The 25,873-nt window shown below is 37.6% G+C and overlaps 3 protein-coding genes and 2 non-coding genes across 8 annotated transcripts; 2 read left to right on the plus strand and 3 right to left on the minus strand.

Annotated features, from left to right (window-relative positions):
- Positions 1 to 319: 319 nt before the first annotated feature.
- Positions 320 to 11,446, minus strand: LOC103990412 (O-fucosyltransferase 29). The gene is made up of 9 exons (XM_009409537.3): positions 10,910 to 11,446; positions 10,439 to 10,526; positions 7,406 to 7,482; positions 6,877 to 6,965; positions 6,592 to 6,781; positions 4,721 to 4,902; positions 3,384 to 3,486; positions 2,255 to 2,583; positions 320 to 1,068 (listed from the first exon to the last, which is right to left on the minus strand). The coding sequence occupies exons 1-9, from the start codon at positions 11,129 to 11,131 to the stop codon at positions 807 to 809; spliced, it is 1,542 nt and encodes a 513-aa protein (XP_009407812.1). The 5' UTR covers positions 11,132 to 11,446; the 3' UTR covers positions 320 to 806.
- Positions 11,447 to 12,381: 935 nt separating this feature from the next.
- TRNAV-AAC (transfer RNA valine (anticodon AAC)) lies at positions 12,382 to 12,455 on the minus strand. Its single transcript has one exon. It is a non-coding gene; the product is annotated as a tRNA-Val (tRNA).
- Positions 12,456 to 12,776: 321 nt separating this feature from the next.
- Positions 12,777 to 12,850, minus strand: TRNAV-AAC (transfer RNA valine (anticodon AAC)). The gene has a single exon. It is a non-coding gene; the product is annotated as a tRNA-Val (tRNA).
- A 1,042-nt stretch (positions 12,851 to 13,892) lies between these two features.
- Positions 13,893 to 15,213, plus strand: LOC135678415 (expansin-B18-like). Its single transcript, XM_065191206.1, has 4 exons — positions 13,893 to 14,112; positions 14,202 to 14,314; positions 14,397 to 14,590; positions 14,724 to 15,213. The coding sequence occupies exons 1-4, from the start codon at positions 13,926 to 13,928 to the stop codon at positions 15,073 to 15,075; spliced, it is 846 nt and encodes a 281-aa protein (XP_065047278.1). The 5' UTR covers positions 13,893 to 13,925; the 3' UTR covers positions 15,076 to 15,213.
- A 3,414-nt stretch (positions 15,214 to 18,627) lies between these two features.
- LOC103990409 (uncharacterized) lies at positions 18,628 to 25,649 on the plus strand. Of its 4 annotated transcripts, XR_010514942.1 has the most exons (10): positions 18,628 to 18,778; positions 18,853 to 18,981; positions 19,065 to 19,104; positions 23,038 to 23,113; positions 23,199 to 23,396; positions 23,470 to 23,682; positions 23,777 to 24,198; positions 24,289 to 24,334; positions 24,474 to 24,543; positions 25,282 to 25,477. XR_010514942.1 is itself a non-coding variant. In XM_009409535.3 (8 exons), exons 1-7 carry the CDS (start codon positions 18,736 to 18,738, stop codon positions 24,152 to 24,154), a joined length of 1,077 nt encoding a protein of 358 aa, XP_009407810.2. In that variant the 5' UTR covers positions 18,628 to 18,735; the 3' UTR covers positions 24,155 to 24,198; positions 24,289 to 24,695. The 4 variants fall into 4 exon arrangements, 1 of the variants encoding a protein (XP_009407810.2); XR_001979100.2 differs by having other exon boundaries at positions 24,289 to 24,543; positions 25,282 to 25,649; XR_010514943.1 differs by lacking the exon at positions 24,474 to 24,543.
- Positions 25,650 to 25,873: the final 224 nt, after the last annotated feature.

The following is a 25,873-nucleotide window of genomic DNA, read 5'->3' on the forward strand; positions in this document are numbered from 1 at the left end:
ACTATACAAATGATAATATAACTTTTTAAATATAAATATCAAGATGCTAAAGATAAACATACATAATATGTAATTAATCCTTAAAAGTCACATGAGAAATGAGATGATATATACAATTAGATAAACCATCAATCATTAGCATAGTTGGAACATTTTAGATCAAGTAATTTAGGCTCCTCGAGTTGGATCAGTTTTTTCACTGGCTGCTTGGAACATCCATTACAGTTAGTGAGAGATATTTGCGCCAAGAACAGTTAGCTCTAAACCAGTTGAAGCATGGCATCTGCAAATTAATGTAGATGAAAGAGAACGCAAAGAGTAAACACGTGAAAGAGGAAATGTATAAATCGTGACTATATTTATACATCAAAACCTTTTAGATTACACGTCTTTCTCATGATATGGTAGTTTTCTTCACCTACTAGCAATGGACGGCATTTTTCAATTCGAATCCCACAAAATTGATCCTAAAATTTACAGTGGCGGCCAGAAGAACAGAAACCAACCTCCTTGTGGCGTTGGCTTGATAGGAAGATACTGATGAAGTGAAGGTTGCCTGCATATAATACACCATTGCCAATGTCAAAAGCAGTGGATCTTATCATCCATTCCGATGCATCTTGAGCCTTGATGATTGCATCTGTGTTAACTCGACTGTGACAGAACATTCCATCCCAAGGTGGTTATCCACTGAGAGACGAATAAATCTGCTAAATGTGAACTTCTTTATCAAAATGGGACTAGGCGGCAAAAAATTTTACTTCCTCGGTCTGTCTGCTATTTGTCAGTTCGGACACTGCTCGCTGTCAAATGGTTTCAGTTGGCTCAGGCTTCCCTAAGGTCCCTCCTATTTCAATCAGATCTGGATTTTGACATATGCAGGAAGATGGAAATTCATGAAAGTCACCCCGCCCTGGCCTCATCTCATCTGGTTCCCCCATGAAGCCTCTCTGTGCCAACTTCACCTTCCTGGAGAAGACCTTCCATGCCATCTGGTTGCGCGCCTTAAATAAAGAGCTTAGCTTCTTAGCATTTGGTCTGATGGTTCTCTTGTATCCTATGTACCTCCTGCAGATTTTACGTAGAGGAATGCATATTCAGCATGTGTGCCACTCATTACATCAATAGTTGAAAGTAGTGTAAATGATCCACAACCCAAGTCTGTTTTGATCCTTTATTTGAAGATAATGAGGAAAAAGAATAGCTATATGATGATACCTCTTCCATATGGGTTTATGTGGATGACTATGTGATTCTAGAAAGTATCTCTTTGCCACCTCGGTAAAAGATGAAGAAACACAGGAAAACATTATGTTTGGTGGTTAGCAGGTAGCACTACCTTTAAATACCTGTTATATGCCCCAACAAACCAATAAGGTTCTCTAAGGAAATAGTAGTTGTTTTTGTTATTTCCATGAAGCATTCATTGTTAATTACGAGAAGCTAACTAAGAAACTGACATGAAAAAAGGTGAGAAAAGTTTTGAATTATGATAGTCAGTTCTGGCTAGAGATGTCCTAAACAAAAGTTATAGGAGTAAAAGAAATAATATATTGAGAAAGACAGGCAGAATGGAACTGTTTAAAGTCATGTTATAATGCTTCAGATGCTAGAGGAACACTGGGTTAAAAAATGAGTAAGATCTGAATGTCTTCACGTGTATAAGAAGTGTTTTCTTCAGAATCATACAATTATGCGGACAGTCAAAAAGAAAATCAAGAAGAATACACCAGGATTGCCCTAACAAACAAGATCACCAAGGATCTTTAGATGGCTTCATAAGCAGAAGGGGGAAATGTGCTTGCATATAGAGGTTATCAGGTCTCTCCATGGTAAAACAAGAGGACATGATGTGGAGCACCAAGACTTAAGTAGGGGATGAACACACGTAAATCACTTAAAAGCATGTTAAATTCCGCTATCTATGATGAAAGGGGAAAAAATGATCAACAAGGGAAAAAAAATGCTTTACCTAAAGTGAGACAGTATGATGCCACAATGCATTATGAGATAATCTTGTCAACATAAAGAAATAACCAGAGAGCATAACCTAACCATAATGTTAGCCTAATTACTTAATATAGACAATCTTCAAAATTACTACATGGAATTGTTGTTGGTCCTCAAACCAATTTTTTTTTCCAAATCACCACAAAAGCCTTGTCTTATCCAAAACAATTGTGGGAAGCAAGTCTTAAGCAAGAAACTAGAAATGGACAAAGAAGAAAGTGATTCGCCAAGTAACTAGTCATACCTGTGACCAGCAAGAATCTTAGCCATATTTCCATTGTTATTTGTGGCAAAGACATCACTCTCATCACAAATAATATAGTCGATGGCAGCAAGCTGAGAAGAGAATGGAAGGAAGGGCTTTAAATCTTCTCTGGCAAGCATTTCCTTTGTATAAAAATTTGGAAAGAGGTCTTTAAGAGGCTGCAGGGTCTCTTCTCCACCATATATTTCTCCAGAAGCAACATAAATATAAGTCTTGTTTACAAAGCCAAGAGCCCTTAACATTAAACCAACTTCATGTGGAGTCAATGGACATTTTCCTCGGCTTTGCTCTTCCTCAGCACTTAAATCCTGCAAGAATATCAGCTTAAAGCATGGATTCATAAAGAATATATAGCCTTTATTATTGAAAAAGCGGAGATCAAAAACAGCAAATATGTCCACAAATGTTATTGGGGTGGAATTGATACCAAAGAACAACATATGCAAAGGCTATGTTTGTCAAGTTAGCCAAGATTCCACTAAGCACGTCTATTTTTACTGAATTTTCCTAACAATTTTTTGGAGCTTGGTGTGAGCTAAACTCTCTTACTCTTTCCAATTCTTTGAGAATTGGCTTAATGGGGCTTGGTAGGAAGAGCGGCAATAATGAACAAAAACTCAGCTACTAGTCTATTTTTTATAGCTTACAGTCCTTGGCTCCTATGGAAGCGCTAGAATGATTGATATTGTCACATCTACCATCTTCAACCTACGTGTATCTGGTTTAAGGCCCTGGCATCGATCAATGAATACTCCTTCCATAAAAAGAGCTGAGGAGTTTGATGGGCAGATCCAACCGATCTACTTCTGATGAGATCCCTTCAAATTTATATTACATTCTTAACTGTGATAAATTTGTATCTGCTAACTTGTTTTAGTTTCAGAATTGGCTACTATTTCACATATTCGTAGGATATCACTATTGCAACTGGAAGCAAGAACAAGAAACTCTCTACTTGTTGAATGCTGGGCTGTCAAAAAGGGGTGGCAAAAGCCTTGTTTGTGAGGTTAAGTATGAAACTGTACTCGTGAAATTCAAGACAAAAGATAATCCCAGTGATAAAAGCTGAAAATAATAAGCAGCGTTAAAATAATGAAAATATTCTCACAGGTAATGTGGTCCAACGTTTCCTAATTCCACGAAGTTCATTACGTTCCTTTTCTCCACCACCGTAGTAACAGCCAGAAAACGCAAGCATGTCTGGTTCAAACCTACATTTCAATCAACAAATGAATTCATAGCTCTGACAGGTTGCAGCAAAAATGGTTAGCCTTCACCTAAACTATTAACAGACAACTTTTGCCTTCGTCAAAACCAAAAATAAAAAAGGTATTAAACTTCTTGCAATCTTTTAGACAATCAGATCCAAAGGTTATTAAGGTGTGATATTTATGTGATATAAGTTAATGGGGAAACTTACCATCATGCTTTATATACAATTGATAGTAGAGAGGATGTTATAAGTTGAACCATGAAAAGCAACAACAATTATAAGTCTGCATAAACAAACGACAGAAGATTTTACATCCAACAACTAAGCAGATCAACAAAAGTAGAGGGTCTCTTGTTCAACTCTTGAACAATTTTAATTTAAAATATGGTATGAATTATTTCAATTTGGAATATCATCGACCAAATCTTGTGCCTCATGATGGATCAAAGTCTGTTAAAGTTTTAGGTCGGAGATTTGCAGAATCAGACACGAAGCACAAACAAATAGCAACTAAAAAGAAAGATTGCATCAGCAGAGGGGCAGAATGTTTTGATGACTTAACTATATGTTAAGGTTCTTCCAAGATAACTATCAAATGTCAAGAACCCTTATACACTCAAATTATCTGGTTTTAACCATATAAACATGCATAATCCATTTTATATGTGACATGTTTGGTTGAGAATAAGTTACAGAACATAGTTCACCAACTGCAGGTCAATGGACATTACTTCTCAGTTCTCACGAGGGAATTTGTCGGGATGGAAGAATATGGAAATGAAATACAATTCAAGAAAACAATTGTTGGCACTAAACTAGGATGTGGAAGTATGAGCCATGCTTAGTTGAACTGAATTAATTTTATTCTGATTGACTTAAATTCGGATGGGCTACAACAAGTAGACTAGGCCTTGGCTCGAAAGATGACTCTCCTTATTGACTAATCATTTAGCATCAGAAAAACCCAAGCTTTGAAATAAGAAAATGAAATCTAGACCAGAACTTTGTTACAGTCAAGGAAAAGAGCTAAATGAATAACTAAATTTAGGCACATCCTTGGCAGAGACTACCAGCACAAGCTAGTACATTAATCCAAAAGATGACATTAAGCAAGCAAATATTCTTTGTTAAATTTAATACATTTTCCATCAATTAGGTATGCTTTAAAGGAAACCTTTAGATAGTAACAGCAACTTAAAATGCCAAGAAGCTTTCCAACAAAGAGAACATACCTCAAATGAACAGCAATATAGCGTGAGCTCATTGTTCGCATTCTCTTGACCAACTTCTGACCAAGTAATTGAATAGGTTCTGTAAATTTTAGTGCGTGATAATTTACACGGCAGCGTAACTTCTGGAGTTCGTCATCAAGGTTGTTTGTAAGCCTGTAATCAAACTTAGTCAACTGCACAGCCTGCAATTTATCAACACATTAGAATGTAAAGACAAAAACACAAACCAGTTTCACCTGATTCAGTAAACAACAACAAAAAATTAAATATGTTAGGAGTTATGTCAGATTCATAGGATCGAGTATTGCCTTGATCGGTATGGTATGGGCAATGTTTACCAGTCTAACTACTACTCAGACCTTGGAGCATGCCCTACTGAGCAGTTGAAATAAAGATAAATATGAACCTAACTTTTAATCTAATTTTATGCATTAGGCTAGGGTTGATGTTTATTCTTGTATCCCTATTATTTATGATTGTTGTTATAAGGATACCTATTTCGGGAAGCTTCACACTGCTTATCATGCCAATATTATATGACCCTGATAATATAATTTACTCGTACAAATTAACTTATATACCTTGATCAGATTTGTTTGTTTGATACCATTGTTACTAGTCATGATACAGTTACAGCGGTGGTACAAGTTGGAGGATCAACATCTGGGAAGAGTTGCAATGAGGATCCTACCACAGATCACGTGACTCAGCGAGTGAACATATTTGGTCAACATTCAGATTGATCCATATGAAAGTTCATAACAGGCTATCTTATAGATGCTTTGAGAAACTACTACACATCCACCTCAACACACATGATACATCTAAGGTTGTGCTATGCTGATATAGAAAAAGAAACAGAGGAGCCTGAGATTGATCCATTTGATTTCCAATTTTATAATGATGATTGTGGTTTGATGCTCAATTGGATTCACACAGTTGAGAACTTAGGCAATCCTCTACTGGGTGAGACAGGAGACCCTCCATGGCCATCTTGTTTCATTACTGAGATAATACAAAAAGAGGAACAAGGGTTACATGAAAAACAGTTGTCGATGTCAGGTAGTGGCCGGATTCAAGCAGTTGGTCTGTAGGGTCATGGCTGGACACAACAAAGTAAGAAATCCAGCCATTGTGACAAGGGAAAAGATTGAGATTCGTAGTCAATTGATTTGTTGGGTAGAATTGATGAGCAGAATATTCAATCGGATGCCTCAGAATCCGGACATGGTGAGACCATGTAGATAGTAGTAATGTGAAGAGCAGCACATCAAGCAATGATGATGGTCAGAGTGACCAATCACACAATATCCACAACCCTAATGCACTCCAACCTATAGAATCATACTTGTCATGGTTGTATTTACCCTATGTGCTTCCTATGACATGGGTCGTTCGTGATGATGAAACAATGACTGCTACCTCGTTATCTCATCGATGGTAACTGGTTACCAGTATCAGATGTCATGGGAATAGTCTCATGCATGAGCCTACTAGATGCACCATATGCATTTGGAGTTTTAGCGTATCGAGGACCCTAATTCACCTGCCTCTAATTCACATTGATAATTTGATGGTAAGTAGGTACATATTTGTTTTGTTCATCTAAATTATTATGCTTAAATGTTAATTTGAACTTCTTTTATTATGCTCATATGTTAATTTGTACATCTAATTTATTATCCATTCAATCAATAATTTTGTGAACAAGTGACCTTTAGTAATAATTAATAACTTTCAGATGATGTAAACATATCAAGTTAAACAATGAAAGACCTCAGGAGTCAGAAGTTAGTATATACAAAGTAGTATCATGTAATCCAGATGAAAAATGCTAGAGTACATAAGAATCAATTTGTTGGCCCACTTACACGTCTCCGCAATAGTATTGGCAACACTTGATCAAGATAATATTCAGGAGTAGATTTTCTTGGAGGGCGCATTGTGTATGGAGGTTTTTCCATTGACCTCATTATTTTGTCTGGAATCCTTTTAATAATGGTGACGTCTTTTGAAAGGGAAGAAATGAACCAGTCAATATCAAAAATATTTTCAAACTCACTGCAAAATAAAGAAAATATTTTTTTACACAAAATGTGTCTGATTAAGAAATACAACTCCAGCAATAATTGTCTCATAAGTTCTACATGTCTCACCTGTCATCTTTCCAAAAAGAATGATGATCAAGCTGAGGAACAACCAGCGTGGCATTTAAGATCCGGGCCACAACAACAGCATCTGTTATCTGATCATTAGAAAAGTATCGAGAAAAAATAAAATAAGTTCTTTCTTTAGCAGAAAGAAAATGCACAGAATAAGCAACAAGATCCACTAATTCTCTGAGATTTGATAAAGTATGTACACCCGATTCAAAGGGATAAAATAATTTGGACAGTGGGTCAGTACACTCATGATCAAGGGCAATATTAACCATGTTTTTTCGGCCCAATAGGACCAAACTTGTTCTAGGAATTTGGGAATCCAGTGACAGAAGATTGATGCAGCAGAACTTTCAGGACATGTCCTTCAGAGTCTTGTGAAAAAATAAAGTAAAGAAACAATATGGTGGAGCTCATGAAGACTTAATTTAGTGAAAGATAATATTTCTAAACAATCTTATGAGGCCCTTTCAAAGTACTTCTTGATGACAACAAAATTAACAGCACAAGAGAAGAAAAAGTTTACCCCTGTTCTTTGTTGGTTTAGTCCTCCACTAGTTGCAATTAATAGGTAGCCATTTGAGACACTTTCATGCACTGCAGCTAAATCACATGAACAAAGCATATTCAGCCATTAGTACTGTAAATGGTACTGCCATGTTGGTGGTGAAAGAGATAGACATGATATTGTTACACCATAATCAGCATAAAACAAAGACAGTGAAAGCACAACCACTACTGAAGGCAGTGATTTTGTGGAATATTACATACACAGAATAAGATATCCAAATATATAAAAAGCTTCATGTTACTGTTTCACAGCAACTGTACAAACGTGTACAAAACTGTTCAACCTTGAATGATGAAAATACACCTTTAAAAATTCTTTCACTGATCCTACAAGCTTATAGTCAAGTCTTCTTGAGAGATTTCTGATAAATAAAGTATAATAATATTAACTTATATAGAAAATTTTCGTAGGAGGTGACATAGATTGACAAGTTAAGCAAACATAACAACACATATTTTTCAACAGAGTGGTTCATGCCTTCAGATACTCATTTTACATTGTGGTCAGACTCATTCATTAAGGATTCACATAAGTTGGATATGCACGACCCTACCTAGTTGGATTTTAGTTGGACAAGTTTGGATTTATACTGAACCTGTACTATATGAGATCGAGATATTTTTGGTCATGTCAAGCATTATAGTTATAGTTTATTCCAAATCAATAACAGAAATTCAAAAAGACCATCACCTGAAACATTTGGAAAAGAGAAGTCAAGAGTACACCCTAATATCAATTCTCAACTGATAGTTTTTTCTCCCTTCTAATATTTAGGAGACTTCCCCTGCGCCACAACTCCTATTCATCCATGAAACAACATAACAGCAATCTTTTACCACGTTTGAATTTCTCTGCTGCTTTGTCACAACTTACCAGCTTTAATCCCACAAAACAATTAAAAATGATTGACTAATCTCAAGGGCTCATGCCAGGTATTATGTGCATGCCAGCCCTGGTAACAATGTACAGCACTTTGTACATGCATCCCACATAATTACATGCCCAGACACAAATCAGGTCACCAGGAACAACTCATAGTTGAATACCATATTGACTAAAGGCCCATATCAGATCTTGATTTAAACTGCAGCAACCATCCTAAAATACAGCATATCATAGTTTAACATGAAAAGAAAAATGTTGCATCAAGATCTTCTTTTTCTCTTCAAAGCATCTATTGTACTGTACGGGGTACAGAGTCCACACAGCCAATATCCTGTAGTTAACACCCTCTAGGACACAAGATTGGTAAACATGGGCAAAGCCATACTACACAGCCAAGAGCCCCTCTATCTTCAAATAAACATAAATATAGCTTCCTCTGTCTATCAGTGTATCCATCTATTAGTTCTTTCCAAATTCCTTTGCGCAATGTATCCCTAAGCTAATTTCCTAATGAAGAATCCATACTCTACAGAGATGAACTTATTCATCATTAAAGCCAAACCATAAAAGAAGCCATGTTGCAGATTTCAACTAATTAATAAACTTGACTATCTTCTTTCTTTCTTTCAATTTTAAATTAAATAAAGTTTCAGGCTAATTTAAAATATTTTAAGTGAAACTTGCATTATTATTGACTGGCAATAGAATATATAAGCACACGGCATATTTTTGTTTAGCGTCCCTTGGAAAGAAACTCTGACTTTGCCCCTATCTGCCAAAGTTTCATCAACTTACCACTACAATCTAATCAAGAACAGCCTCCAAGCTTGCATAAAGACTAATGCCAACATAGTGGTTCTACATGTGTTCAATCATCTTTCCGAACTCTATATATATAACTCCTCTTTTTTCTCTGTATAATCTAATTACTCCATGTTCTCTATTAGAGAAAACCAGGACAAACAAATATACTAGTTTTTATCATATAATATATGACAAATGCAATGAGACCAGTAAAATGATAAGAAGAACCTGGATTCTTAATTCCCTAGGCAAAATTTGATAATGAAATACTAGTAGTTGCAGCACAATTTCACATTCTAATAACTAGTTGACCAAAAATGCATCTTTTAGCAGCAAAAGAAAATTACATGTATAGAATAACTCCTGAAAATTTTAAGAGAAAATTGCTAGTTTACGATGGAGTAAATAGTTAACAAAAATGTAAATTGCGCTGAAAATAACCAACTAGGAAATTATGCACACAAAATGATTGCATTGCTCAAGGACCACAAAGCATGGATACTTAAAAATACTTATTATGCCTATTTCTTGTCCGTACCCAACACTGATAAGCTAGTGGCCAATACCTATTAAGTACTAGCCTTCACATGGAAGGTATTTTAATTGTAAATGAATACCATTGTGCAATGAAAATTTATCTATGTTAAAATGACAAAACTCATGTCTGCTTCACGTCTGTGTTCAACACTGATAAGCACATGACCGGTAGTACTCATTTGACTCATGATGGATGAATCACTCGCATTAAGTGAACAACATAAATATGTTAGACTACACGAAGCCACATAAAATGCCCTCTATACTAATGAGTTTGTAAATTTATGGTGTAGTCATGAAACACAAGGATGTTTGAAAAGGCCTAAAAACACATTTTAGATAGTGGCATGATGCATGTATTCTGTGCTGAGGTCTTCTGCAAAATTGACTAGACTCCTCAATCTTGTGCGTATTTGTCTGAATGTTTTTGCCTGGCAATAATCATATTGACATCCTGACACATGCCAATATTGGCAATACATATGTACTTCTAATATTTTTTTAGAATGCGTTGATTTTTTGTTTAAAATATATCCACAATGTATAGTAAGTTAAAAGGCTTTTTATATAAATGATTATCTAATCTGCACAAAATAATTCTTGACATAAAAGTACACTAACAAATTGAAAGTTACATGTTCATCAAGTGTCATGTCTATGACCATTTTATGCTTCACAGCTCAAGGAAAAACCATGAGGCAAAATTTAATTAACTCAAGGGAAAGAAAAGGAATCCTATTTGTAATGCTGTAAGGAACTTACCACTAGAATGAGGGCTTCTCTCACTGCAACCGTAATAGAGATTTGCAAATTCGGATTTCCATATATCAACAGGAAAACTGTATCCAACCTGCAAATGCCTTTATTTTGACAGTATGTACTAAAAAAAATTCCAACGAAATAAGAGGTCTAAGATTAATTTATTATGAAGCACAATGCACATTAAATGTATAGTAACTAGTTGCTTCCAGAAGACTTTACCTTGCGATGAAATCAATACGCTAAAGCAAATATATAACTGCATGCTCTCGGAAAAGACAATTAAAAGGGAGGATTATCATAACAAATGTCAAATGAACAACAACACCACCATAATCCACAAAAACAAATAAAAAACCGGACAACCAACAACAAAAGCATAAAACATCTCCTCGCGTCACATTGCGTTTTCTGGGAATTGCGTAAAACAAAGTGATTCTATTTCTATTCCTTTCTTGTTTTGTTAGCTCATACCCTTTTGGTTTCCCACCGTCCTCGAATCTGCGACCACTCGAGGTCGGCAGCAATCTGGCCGGTGAAGAGCGAGACGAGGCCGAGACTGAAGAGCATCAGCCCGCACAACACAGAGCGTGAAATCGCCCTCTTCCGCTGGCAAATACAGGTGATCCTGAACCACTTCTTGGGAACAAGGAACGACACACCCCTCAAACCCTGGAAACCGAGCTGCAACGCCATCCTCACAACTATCGTGGTCGCTCCCTCATTTCGAGATACACCGAGCAAAAGACTCTAGCTCCGGGGGTGTTCTAATGGGAACGAAAACCTCCGAAAGTAATGGCGCGACCGCAGTCATCGATCTAAAGGCGGATTGCGAGGCTACGTTCGATCCAAAGATGGTTGCTACGCGGGGAACAAGCTTGGATCGGAAATGGCGAACGCAAGTGATTAGGGACGCCGTTCTTTAGGGTTCCTGATGGGCTCGGAAGCGCGATGCGAGATGGCGTATCGGGGAAAGAGAGAGAAAGAGAAAGACAGGGGAGGAGGGAAGGAAATGGGGCAGTTAACGAAACAAATTAATGGCCATAAAAAAAACTGAAAAGGGATTTGCAAATAGTAAATAGAGCTAAAATTGCATTTACATGTGCTCTTCTCATTATTCGTTTTTTTGTAACCGTTTGGTGAATAATGGGTTCCATTATTCGTTCTTTCCTTATTCCTATCGTGAATTGTTAGAAATTATATTCATGTCTGTTATTACCAATAGCAGAGTTTAAATATGAAATAAAATATAGCATATATATTTTTCAATATTAAGACCCTCCAACTATATGAAACCTTGCAGTTAACAACCAATTAAAACGCATACACTTCATATTCACATTAAATCATTTGTGTCAAAACTACCTAAAAGGTCCAATCATGTGGTAGTCCCAACAACGAGTGATGTCATGCCGTGAGAGGAAAGTATTGGCTGTAGCGGCAGGAAAATGTGGTGCACTGGTCCCACTAAAAAGGGCCAAAGCCTTGTGTTATGAACCTAAGCGGGCCACATCAATTTCCAAGGATACAGCCACGAAGGTGTGATCACCGTCAAGAACATGTGATGGGATCTTAAAAAGAATAATGACAGTATATAATTTTTCGATTGTAATCGATTAATATTCTAAAATTAGTTAAGCCTAGTTTAGATTAATAATAATTCAATCCAAATTCAGTGTCCTTTAAGGCTATGTGAGGAGCGTAAAGTTGTGAAGAAATCGAAGAAGAAACCTTCATCTAAGACAAAGTATATAATCACATTTAGAGCAGTATACTGAATTGAAGAAACATAATTAGAAAAACAATAATTTATATAATCACATAATTAGAAGTTTGATTAGTAATGAAATCGGACCAATATACAGTTTTATGTAAATATTGTTGGAAAAGAAAAAAAAACTAAAAAATCTATTAAAAATGTTTAAAAAAATGAACGAAAAGAAAAATGGCGTCGCCCGGACTCGAACCGGAGACCTTCAGTGTGTTAGACTGACGTGATAACCAACTACACCACGACACCTCTTGGTTTGTTAGTTTATTAAACAATTTATAGTAATAGATTAATTTGTTAATCTATAACCGGTACCGCAGGACCCATACATTTCGGCCCGGTCCATTGCCATGGCCCGGTTAAATGTAAGTCGGAGAGCTCGTCAATCATGACCCATAATTAAAAATATATATAATTTATATAATCACATAATTAGAAGTTTGATTAATAATAAAATCGGAGCAATATACAGCTTTAAATAAATATTGTTAGAAAAAAAAAGAAGCTAAAATATATTAAATATATTAAATATATTAAAAATAAAAAATGAAAAATGAACGAAAAGAAAAATGGCGTCGCCCGGACTCGAACCGGAGACCTTCAGTGTGTTAGACTGACGTGATAACCAACTACACCACGACACCTCTTGATATGTTGCCTATTCCAAAATTAATTTATAGTAATAAGTTGGTTTGTTCACCTAAATTCGGTACCGCTGGACCCGTATATTTCGGCCCGGTCCATTGCCATGGCCAGGTTTAATGCAAGTAGGAAAGCTCGTGCATCAGGCCGACCCACGATCCAACGGTTCGACCTGATCGAATTCCTGCAACCCATGCAGCGTTGGACACCCCACACATAGATCCAAACATGTGGAGATCTCAAATAACAGTCGTCTATTTTGTCTCCCTGAGATAAGTAATAACTCCTTTGGTTAGGTCACGTGCTTGGATCAGGTGGTCAATATTTTATGCATATTTGGCTGCGTTTGTCTTCCCAAACTGTTTCATGATCTACAAAGTCTAAAACTTCTCCCTGTCGGCGGCCAAATGGCGGAACGAAAGTGAGATACAAACCTCAAACTTAGCCAAAGATTACGGGCGGCTGCTGCTGACCACCGCGACGGGGATGTCATCTCGGTCGTCCGAACAGGCGCCGACGCGAGACGGAGGTCGGCCGCGCGAAGACTTCAACGACCAGCAACGCCATCAACGGCCCGGTTAACGGGACTCCCTCGCTTTCAACTAACCGTGATTCGGGGCGGTTAACCGACCGAGCCTCTCGAAAGTCGTGCGCTGCGAGCGACTGATCGGTCCGCTCGTCTCATGCAAACATAACGCATGGAGTGAGCGAGTGGGAAAAGGGCGGGGGGAGAAGAGGTTCTAAAGAACATCTCTGATTCATGGGAAATAAATTTGAGGTCTTGAAACAGTGCAGATGTTCTTAATTATCGCATAAAGGCTTGACATGAAGCATATCAACGATTCAAGAATGAATTGAAATTATCTTAATCAATGCAGTCAGATTTCTTCCTGTTGCTCTTCGAAGCCATGTGCAGGTAGCAACTTATCTTTCAATAATTTCCCGCATAGATTTTGCGGCTGAGACATTGCAGATTACCTGAGCTTATGCACTCTATAAATAGCCCCCAGCCATTCCATCTTAAGGCACACAACCAACACTTGTTCCTTCTCCTAGCTCGAGCTTCCGCTAGTGACCATGGCATTCCCACTCCACGGGTCCTCCTCTGTTCTTTCCTTCATTGTTTTGCTTGCTCTGTCTTCTCTCCTCGGCCCTTGCAGTTGTTTCAACCCCAAGCGCTTAAACTTCTCGTCCTCTGCTCTTGAGGGCTGGTCGCCTGCGGGAGCCACCTGGTATGGAAGTGCTCATGGCGCCGGAAGTGACGGTAATGGCTGAGATTATACAGTTGCACAGCATATGCACGTTTAATCAGCCAACAAGCATACGAGCTCATCATATTAATTGGGTATGCAGGCGGTGCATGCGGATATGGTAACGGAGTTGACCGTGCTCCATTCTCTTCCATGATAGCAGCAGGTAGTCCTTCTATCTTCAAGTCAGGCGAGGGCTGCGGTGCTTGTTATCAGGTATCCATTTGCTTCCAAGATGTGCCCATCAAATGAACTTGCTCAAAAGATTGACTTCTTTTAACCTTGGTGGTCATGGAAGATCCGATGCACTAAGAACGCTGCATGCTCTGGGAACCCGGTGACGATTGTGCTCACGGATGAGTGCCCTGGCGGTATATGTCTCGCCGAGCCCGTCCACTTCGACCTCAGCGGCACCGCATTCGGGGCCATGGCAAAACCTGGACAGTCAGATCAGCTTCGCAACGCCGGAGTTCTCAAAATACAGTACACTCGGTGAGAACTGCTATCATCATCGCAGCAGTCTTATCCACTGAGCTTCTACTGCTTTGTGCCATCTCAAATGACTCAGTCCCAACCCCAATTAAGAGAACACCAATTTCACGTGGCATGCTTATGTATATCGCAGAGTGGAGTGCAACTACGCAGGCATCGATGTCGCCTTCCATGTGGACGTCGGCTCCAACCCATACTACATCGCGGTGCTCATCGAATACGAAGGAGGGGACGGAGATCTCGCGTGTGTGGACATCAAGGAGGGAGCGTCGTCGTCGTCGTCGACGCCGAGCTCCTCATGGATCCCGATGACACAGTCGTGGGGCGCTGAGTGGCGGCTGAACTCAGGGCCGAAGCTGCGGCCGCCGTTCTCCTTCCGCCTGACCTCCGGCTTGTCGCGGAAGGTTCTCGTGGCCAACAATGTGATTCCGGTGGGTTGGCAGCCAGGGGCCACCTACAGATCGCTGGTGAACTACAGCGACTAAGTAATCCATGTTCGGAACTTTAATTACTGGTACTGTGCTGCTTTACGTTGAGAGATGAGATAGTTATCAAGCTCGTAAATAAAAAAGGTTGGTGGAAGAGGAGATAGGTTTGATCTCCCTCCGCAATCTCCTTCAAAACCATGTGATATGTGCTCGTGTGTTGTCTTCTTCACTCTTCGACAGTCAAAAGACACGACAAAGAGGGAAACAAAAAAGTGTTAAGAACAGTCATCACAAATAATTGAATACTAACAATAATAATGAAGACTGATAATAATATCGAATACGATCAAAAGAATCAGTACTAATTGTCATTTTAATTATCATCTTCTAATTTTTATTTAAAAGTTATAGTTCAAAAGAATCATCCTCTATATGAACTTCTGCAGCCATAATAAAATAAAATGGCTCAAATTGTATCGTGAATTTTTTGACCTATAAAGCCATGTATTTTATTGTATGATTTGTTTTTTTAAGTCCAATTAATATCAAAAGGAGCTTCTGCAGCCAATCCGACCTCTCAGCTCCGATTCATCCAAGAAGGACGATATCGACCGGAGGTGGCACATAGGAATCGAGAGAAAGCAAACACTGAGACGAGCATTACATCATCCTCTCACAGCGTCAGCATGGAGATGGCAGTCAGCATCTCGTCGCTGGGTTGGAGCAGCCTCAGCCGCTCCTCGTTGCCGGCGGGCCGGTCGCCGCAGAGCAAGCGGAGAGCCCTCCCCCACCTCCCGTCCCGCCGATGCGCCGCGCTGGCGGCAGTGGCGGCTTCGGCAGCGAAGATGCGGCCGAGGCGGAAGAGGAAAAAGCGGAAGGGTAGGGCGAGCCGGGCGACGACGAAAGACAGCTTAAGGGCGAAAGGGCAGAGGAGGGAGGCCAGGATGTGGCAGTTACTATGCCCCCCGGCGAGGAGCGCCAGCTTGCCGATGATCACCAGGTGGGATCCCATGACAACCTCACTGACAAGCTTATCCTTGCTTGGTCTTGAGGCGTTGCAGGTCGTTCTTGCTTATCTATTTGGTGCTATTAATAGAGCGAAGGGGAATGATCCATCATGAAAAGATAAAAATGCCCTCATTCAAAGGGAGAATTTGCTCCATCGTGGGGGTAGAATGAACCAAGAGATGAGGGTATTGTAGTCATTTAGTTTATATAACTGTGGCTCGACTGCCTTTTCATTGGCCCTGGGCGCGACAGAAGCGAGCAGGCCTCACTACTAATCTGCCACGTCATGGGAGAGGATGATACCGTGCTTGGTCCTCGGACAGCCGATCGGCAGCCTTCCCCCGGCGTGGGAAGCAAAGGTTACGTCCGGGACACACGGCAGATGTGGGGGCGAGCGGCAACGCTTGTGCGTGCACTCTTCTCCCTGGTCGCCAACAACCCATTGCTCGCTCACTCTCGCAGGATCATCTCCGCCCTTCTTTCCCGGCCCAAGTCGAGTAGTTCGGGGTTTCTGTCGTCGGAGGAAGATACACACACCTACGAAAGGTCGAGTCGTTGGAAGAGGTCAGAGAACGAGCGATAGAGGACAGGGACCCACGAAGAAGCATATGGGGGAAGTGACATATATATATATATATATATATATATATATATATATATATATATATGCCATCGATTGAAATCCTTGCATCGATCTAATTAAAAATTTATATTAAAATTATTTTAACTATGAAAGTAAAATATTTAATTTTATTTATCATAATATCATCGATTTTACATCGATTAATTACATATTACTCTTTGTATTTAGATTTTTTTAGTATTCCGTTCTCTAGACTAAACAAATTTATATTGAAATATTTATAGTTGTGAAATATTTAATAATATTTACTCTAATATTATTGGTTTTACTAACGAAAGATATAACACATGATAATACGTGCATGAATGATACTAAAAATGATAGTAAAAATATAATTTCAATATTGATGATGGACGATAGTACTATAAGTGACTATTGTGATGATAGTTAATGATAACGACATGATGGTTAGCTTTGTCGATATTAATATGAGCATCGACAACAAATAAGATGAGATAGAGCAATGAGATATCTGCATCGATGTTGGAGGAATGATGAAGATGAGACTTGCGCTTTATTGCTTTGTCTCATCTTCTTCCTTCGGCATCACTATGCATCTATATTGGTATCGAAAGAGGAAAACGATACGGGTGAGGCAAAGCGATGCAACGTCATTCGTGCACGTGCTATCACATACTATATCTTTAGTTGGCAAAACCGACGGTGTTAAGATAAATGACATTAAATATTTTACTTTCATAATTATAGGAATTTCAATATAAATTTTTTAAGTTTAGGAATCGGGATACTAAAGAGGTATAACTACAATGGGTAATCTATAATTAGTCCATAACTATTATTAAAATTATCTTTTTGTCCATCGTTTTCTTGCTATACTCATGTGTTTTATCTTCCATCTATAAAGTTGATAGTATTAGAATAAATGAGTTTAAACATTTTACTTTCATATCTATAGAAGTTCAACGAATCGTTGGTGTAGAAGTTCATGATATATTTTTAGTACATTGGTAGATAGATAAAAAAATAAAAAAAATCATAGATTAATTATTAAAAAAATTAATCGTAAAGTCGATGTAAGATACATCAATAACTTTATCCACGGTCCATAGAGAAATTTAAAATTTTTATTATATAAAATAAAAAAAAATCAATTTTCATGTTAAGCTACACACAACCCGAAATTTCTTATAAATTTTTTTTATAAAAATAAATCATAATTGTCTAACAACTCTTTTTACTTGAATCCTTGATATACATTTTTATCCTAATCTATCAAGAATTTAATATAAATCATTGGCACAATCCAATCTGATAACATAATTGATCTAAAATATTTAAGTCTGAATTACTAGTAGCACAATCTTTATTTAACGAACCACCCAATGAAAGATCACTTAGTGTGACCATTCATAATCATTTCCAATTATAGTCTCTTACTATCTCCACTACATCGATTCTAATACTATTTCAAACCTTACTTTTATATTTTTATTTTTACATATAATAATTATGATTATAAAATATCTCATAACTATGCCAAAACTAGAAGGAGCTATAAATTGAATTGATAGGATGTTTGTAGTAATTGGTTTTTTCCGAGAGTTTCCGCACCTCCTAACCATTATGATTATAGAATATCTTATTTGGCTAAAATAAGAAACCATTGCCCCCAAAAAAGCGTTCCAATCCTTCTTTTATTTATTTATATTTTCGTATTGGATCATACGACTGCCAAATCGGCTGAAGAGACAATGATGTGAAGAAACACAATAAACGCCGTGGGTAGCAATCTAATCTCCACCTTTCGGGGACGTAAAGCCACTCTTAAGCGTATCTGGTCACCGGCCGCAGTATGGTTCTTAAGGGGATTATTTCTTGTTCTCTAAAAGTTCACCGCAGCGGTACATTCACCGCTGGCCAAGTGGGCTTCAGCAGCACTTTTCCTATTAACCTGAAATGACCATAAAACCCTCAGATCGTTCCCTTTTTCTTTTTTGCCCCCTCGAGCCCCCTTTTGTCTCTTCGATCGTTTTCTAGGGTTCCCTTTAGAGCTCCTCGTCGACGTCGCCTTCAGCCGCCGCGACCTGGGTTTCCTCGCTTCCGTCATGGACGCCCAGAGAGCTCTCCTTGACGAACTCATGGGTGCAGGTGAGTCCCTCGCGGCCCTTTCCGTAGCATCGATCCGTTCGATCGATTCAATTCCTTCGATTTGGTTCCCGCAGCACGAAATCTCACGGAGGAACAGAAGAAGCGGTACAAGGAGATCCGGTGGGACGACAAGGAGGTCTGTGGCGCGTATATGGTTCGGTTCTGCCCGCACGATCTCTTTGTGAACACAAAGAGTGATCTTGGTGTGTGCTTGGTTATTCTCTTTTCGTTGATTTATCGTTAGTTCTGCCTTGCAAGTTCTTATGTTTGGGTGGTTTCTTTTCAGGAGCTTGCCCTAAAATCCATGACCCGAAACTAAAAGACAGGTAGCTACTGCGATCACACAATTTTCTGAATTGCCCTTTTATGCCATCAAAGTGTCGCTATTTCAATTAGTATTTTGCTATCTTTTGGCGGTTTTCTTATGCTTGAACTTAGAAAATTGTTATCCGACTATTTCAGGATGGTTTTGTGGGGTTTTCTATGTTGTTGTAGTGAACATCTGTATATTGTCGTGATTTACAATACTCAATACTCTCTTTGTATTGTTCTGCGAGCTTTGATTGTGATTATTGCTTCAATATTTTTAGGTTTGATTGATAATTATACCATCTTTTCCTAATAGTTATGGTTGGAAGATTTCTTTGAAGCTAGCTGTTTTAATGTGTCATGTAGGAGGGAACTTTAATATGAGTTATTGGCGTGCTTTGATAAATAAGACATTTGGAGTTCTCTGGATATTGCATTGTTTTTCGTTTGAGGTAACCGATCCAAAGCTCTCTGATCAGATATTTGCATGGTAACATGCCAAACAATTGTGTTACCCTTTCAGGTTTTGCGGTTGCATTTCCATATATCAAGAGTTATAATGACTTTGATCATGAGTTGCAACAAGACTCCGCACACCTTCTTATGGGAGATATCTGACTTGTCTGTTTAAGTTAATAGATAGTTGAAAGTTCAACATATACGTGCTAAATAGTTTGACATAGTTAATGAGTGGATGATTTGTCATTCCTTGTAGCAATTCTGTCTAATTTTTAATCTCGATATATTTATTCACATGGGTTCCTGTTATTGCCAAACAATTCAACATTTTTCTCTAGATTTAACTGTAAACCTAAATATACTGCTTAGTTGGAAATATAGCTGGATTTTGTGTGAGCATGTGATATAGTTCACTGCAGCTTCTCTAGAAAAGGTTTACTGCAGTAAGCATAACCAAAAAGAAATATGGTCTTCCAGATAGTGATGCTTATTAGTATACTAACAGTTGTATGTTTTTTCAAAGTCTTGAAGTATTTTGCTGTACTTTGGAATAAAATCAAAGCATCACAAGTGAATCATACTTTTAGACGTTAGTTGCTTTTTAGAAAAGGTGTACTGTAAAAGAAACTGCAAGTAACATTGCTCTTCTATTAAAAAAGAAGAAGTAAATATAAGCAAGGATTGAAATATCGTATCATACTAGAGTTTTGAGATTCGTTCGGTATGATACGGTATTGTATTTTTATATACCGCTCGGTATATATATATATATATATATATATATATATAATAAAAAAATAAGTATGGTACGGTATTGTATTTCTATATACCGCTCGGTATATATATATATATATATATATATATATATATAAAGTAAAAAAAATAAAAATCTGCAACGTCGCCTCTCTTCTCCCCATGCGGGGTGATGTCGCAGAAAAACGAGACGACATCGCCTATATATATTTATTTATATATAAAAGTAAAAATAAAAAATCTATGACATCGCCTCTCTTCTCTCCATGTGGGGCGACGTCGCTTTTATATATATATATATATGTATGTATATATATATATATATATATATATATATATATATATATGTATGTATGTGTATCGGTTTGCTAGCGGACCGGTACATACCGCCTGGTACAGATGGTATTATTCGAATTGAAGACCTTGAATGTAAGTAACTTTGTCTTTATAAATTATCACAATTTATCAAAGTTGGCATGGAGTAAATAGATCGTCATGCATGATTATGGGATATGACAAAACATACTTTAAGCACTTACTGGTAAAAAATTGTCATATTTGTTAAGCAACTTTTAACTGACCTACAGATATAAGTGTTCTGTTTTTCAGTGTAACACATTACACAATCTGTGCCAAAACAATACCATCGCCTTTCAGATTGATGTACCTGTGTGCCATTCTCGTTGAGGCATTTTATATGTGCTCAAACACTTTGATGATCAACTATCTACTTTCCATAGAGTATATGCGATCTGTTGTTGTCGATAGTAAGAGATTCCTGCCTATTTTTATATCTTTAGATGATTCATGCTATGTTTCTCTGGTCTCTTGACACCTCAATAACCTAGTAGTATTAGTATTCACTTCTATAGTATATGATGTAAAATGCCTTTTCTATTTGGTAGGATTTTAATTGGAGACCGACTTATTTGCTTCACTTTTGATTATCTAATTTGTTGTTCATTTTTAAATCTTTTATATACTTTAAACTAATTAGCATAGACGGCATGTACTTCAATATATGAAAATATGTGCTTCGTAGTTCCTGTTGTGCATATTACTGAATGTATGGTACTCCTTTCCAAGACCATGGACAAGTTGAAAGTCATTTTATCAAAAGCAATGATTTGTCACTCAAGTTGGAGATCCATGTTGTATACATGTTTCAGGATCTCTACTGATTCATGGAGTTGAATAGTGGAAAATGTTTATTTAAAAGGTTTCTGCTTATATACCTGTTGAAATATGCATATTTGTGTAGATTCCCCTTGCTAGTTCACACTTGCATGTATATCCTCCAGGATGGCACATAATTGCAACAGCATATTGGATAATAATTCTATTAGTAAAATTGATCTAAAACATGCTGAGTTTATTTAATTGAACTTGCCTTGAGACAATACTTCTGCATTTTTATTTCCCTCTCTCTAATTCTGGAAAAGGCTGAAATAACCATTTAATGGTCATGTTCTAATTGCTTCTCAAACATACAAAGCCACCGATTTCTTATCGAACTTGTGGAGCCTTCACGAAGTCGATGGTGGTTGCCTATTAGAAATTGTTGAGGAGTCGATGGATGGGATTAATAAATAACTGCTTTCTGAAACGTGTACATGCAACTATGAGCTTTTGACCTTCACGAAATCGATAGTGGTTGCTTATTAGAAATTGTTTAGGAGTTGATGGATGGGATTGATAAATAACTGCTGTCTGAAACGTGTACATGCAACTATGAGCTTTTGAGTATATAAGCAAATTATATGCTATTTAGAGGGGATTCATGTTAATATTGAATTTTTTAATGCATACCCAAATACCCATATTTTTAGGGTATGTGAAAAACCCTTTTTAAAATGGATTTGCAATGCTGAAGAAGTGTTTGTACAACTTCTCTATGTTAATGTAAAGTCAGAAGTAGTAAAAGAAGGCTCATGTTGATGTTTTAGTTAAGTGTTGTTCTCTCTGAAGCTACTCTTCTGGGCCAGCATATTCCCCTTCAATCTTTTAGGTTTGGTTCATAAAGTTTATAAGTTAACTTTTTTTAATTATTTTCGGGCTCACAAATGGTAGTATTGATGAAATGGTTTAGCAGATGTTGATCAAAGTTAAGTTCTTTGTGGTGAAACTGTACCCTCATGAGTGCACTGAATCGAGGATTTAAATCTCAGACCAATACTGGTTTTCTTATTTGATCGGACCATATCAACTTGTATTACATGGTAGCATTCAACATAATAATAAAAAAATGAAAATGAATGGTATATACCAGTATCGAGCTCTATGTCTTGATATTGGTACCTTGTTGGACTTGTAAATATCAGTTTGTACCAACCAGTACAGTCGAGATTTAAAACCTTGCACTGGATGCCATGTGACTTGTATGGTGGAAGTAAATCTTGTTTGAATTGTCTTTAAACATGATTATTAAGACTTAACTGTTCATCTTAAGTTTATCTACATACAATCTCTTTTTCTCTATACACCTATTGTATCTTGTTTATGGAATATGAAGGAGGTTTTGTTTATGGAAATAATAAATAGGTAATGAACGAAGAGATTGACTACTTCTAATGGTTCAGTGTGAAGAATTTAAAAAGAATGTTATTCTAGGAAGTTTGAAGGAATGGTTGGTAATGTCTATTTTCTGCTCCTTATAAATGCTTGGTGTTTAATTGAATTTACAGTTTCAGCATAAGCCTCTTCATGTTATCTAATGATTGTCCAAAAACCTTTTGCAGTTTTGAGAAGTCTCCTAGGCATGATGCTTATGTTCCCAGGTTTGAAGCAGAGCTTGCACAGTTCTGTGAGAAGCTGGTACACTTCTCTGTACATATATATTTTTTATTTCTTTTGGTATTCAAAATTTTGTAAGTTAAAATGATGCAATTCTATGATGCAGGTGATGGATTTGGATAGAAAAGTTAAGCGTGGTCGTGATCGGTTGGCACAAGAAGTTGACGCAACACCTGCTCCAGTCCCTGCCGAAAAATCAGAACAACTCTCTGTGTTGGAAGAAAAAATAAAGAAACTTCTAGAACAAATTGAGACACTTGGTGAATCAGGGAAGGTAGATGAAGCTGAGGCACTCATGAGAAAGGTGATGCAGACAGTCACTTGGTACTTGTAAGGTATAATATGCATTTTTCAGTCTAATAAAACTTTGTATTTAGGTGGATATGCTGAATGCCGAGAAGACAGCCCTGACCCAACAATCAGCAAATGATAAGGCTATGATGCTTCCACAAGAGAAGAAGATGGCACTATGTGAGATCTGTGGTTCATTTCTGGTGGCGAATGATGCTGCTGAGAGGACACAAACTCATGTAAGTGGGAAGCAGCATATTGGCTACGGCATGGTCCGAGATTATCTTAGTGAGTTCAAGGTAAAGATTCAAATTTTAAGATGACTTTCAGCTCAAATTAATAATTATCATGATTTGATGGATTAAATGGTTGTTTGCATGTACTGTCCTGAAGGCTGTGAAAGAAAAGGCAAAGGAAGAAGAAAGACTAGCTAGGGAGAAGGAAACAGATGAGCGGAAGAAAGTGAAGGATAAGGATCATGAGAATAGGGTTAGAGAGCGTGATCCGGTTGGAAGAGAGAGGTCTAGGGAGCGGGAACGTGAACGTGATAGGTATAAAGACCGGAGCTCCGAGAGAGAGAGATCAAGGGATTGGAGTGGAAGAGGAAGCAGGGATGGAGGAAGAGGATTGGATCGTAGGCATGACTATCACAGGAATGGGAGGGAATCAGACAGGGACAGGTTCCGAGACAGGTCTGGAGCACGAAGCAGATCCAGATCTCCTGCCAGGCATGGTTATAGAAGATCAAGAAGTCCAGTTCGACAATACTAGCTGTTAGTATAAATAGTTTGTCAAAAAGTACTGAGATCCAAGAGGTAGTCATTTTAGCCTAGATTTTTCTGAATGCACTTTGTGCTTGAATTGAAGTATCATTATTGTTAAAACTCTTGTTGCTGTCCTAACAGCTCTGTTGAAGTCATATGGTCATCCAATTAAAAGAAAAACATTGAGGTAGGTATTACTGATCCCTCCTTTTTTCTTATAAAGTCATTTTGAGCTGCAACTATTATATCTTTCATTTGTATCTATGGGCTCTTTCACAGAGTGTCAGATTTTTTTTGTTTAGCATTTTTTTTCAATCATAATTAAGATGACAGATCCAAAATGATGACATGAATGGTGTGGCAATGAAGATGATGATTATTAATCAACCTATAGAGGTAACACATCAATTCTAACTTCTTTTTTGGTACAGCTGTGCCTCTTATAAAATTCAAAATTGTGGAGATATTAGGCCATTGTATTAGTTGTTTTATCGTAGTTTGTAGATATTCACGTATTATTAATGCTTGTAAATGTTTGATGCACTGCCCTATGCAAACTCTTCATATTATAGATGCAGAGAGATTAAGTTTGATTCCCTCTCTCTCTCTCTCTCCTCCCGGTCTTGTTCTTTCAAAATGGCTTTGGTTCTTTTGAGCTGTAAATATTTTATTAACTTTTGTAGTTTTGCTGGACCTATGAAGTTAAATGAAAAAGAAAAGAAAAGAAAACAGCCTGTTTTCTGATCATTGTCTTACCTTCACACCTAGGAATCGTGCCTTCTGCTTCTTTGTTGTTTTTCATCTCAAACAGGATTGGCCATTGCTTTCTGGGATACTTGTGATGATTGCTTGATTCCCATGCTTCCTGAATATGTTGTCTGTAACAAGATCTTACTTGTACATAATGTGTTTTCTGTGATGATCTTACTTGTTTGGGAACGTTTGATAACCCATCTTGCTCATTGAATTAATGCAATGTAGCAATGATTTCCAGTGAAAGTGTAGCTAAGGTGAAGTCTTACTTGTTTGCTCATTGCCTTTGGAACTTTTCGTGCTGCCAAGGATGGTCATAATGGTGCGAAGTTATAAATAGTTGAGTAATGTTTGCTCACTAGCCTTTATTTTTTGTACCAGTGCTGTTGAATGTTCTTCGAGGCGGGATTCCTCCACACATTCTCAATTCACCGTTCGTGTGTTCGCAATGTTATATCTGTCTGCTCTAGAATTTGGTTTCGTTGAACATTTTGCTCTTGTAACTTGCTGCTATTTGAGTTACGAGAACATGATAGAGCATAATGAAATTATGTGCGAATTTTAAGGGTACGTTGGGGAGATTTGTTGTCGCCCCTACTTAGGAATCGACGCAATGATGCAACGCACGATGATGCCTGGGTGGGACTTTTCACTGATAATCTATAATCTCGGTCGATGTTTCTGTACGTTTGAACGACTTACACATGTACCGGATCAAAGAGATAAAATTGAGCTTTATTTGTGATACGAACGTACTTTTGGTCTGCCATAGTCATCTAATTAGCTATTTCGCAGGTACACCTCTCCTAAGATACGACGAGAACCATGCAATTCTTTAAAGAGAAGGAAAAAAGGTATATACTTGGTATGCATTTAGAGTTTATATTGTCAACTATAATTAGAGTCTTGATTAAAAAAAAATCATTTTTTTATTTCAAGCAAGAAGACGGTTAAAGTCAAAGGGAGAGTCGGC

This window comes from Musa acuminata, chromosome BXJ1-7 (assembly GCF_036884655.1).
Source record: "Musa acuminata AAA Group cultivar baxijiao chromosome BXJ1-7, Cavendish_Baxijiao_AAA, whole genome shotgun sequence".
In the NCBI taxonomy this organism is placed as follows: Eukaryota; Viridiplantae; Streptophyta; class Magnoliopsida; order Zingiberales; family Musaceae; genus Musa; species Musa acuminata.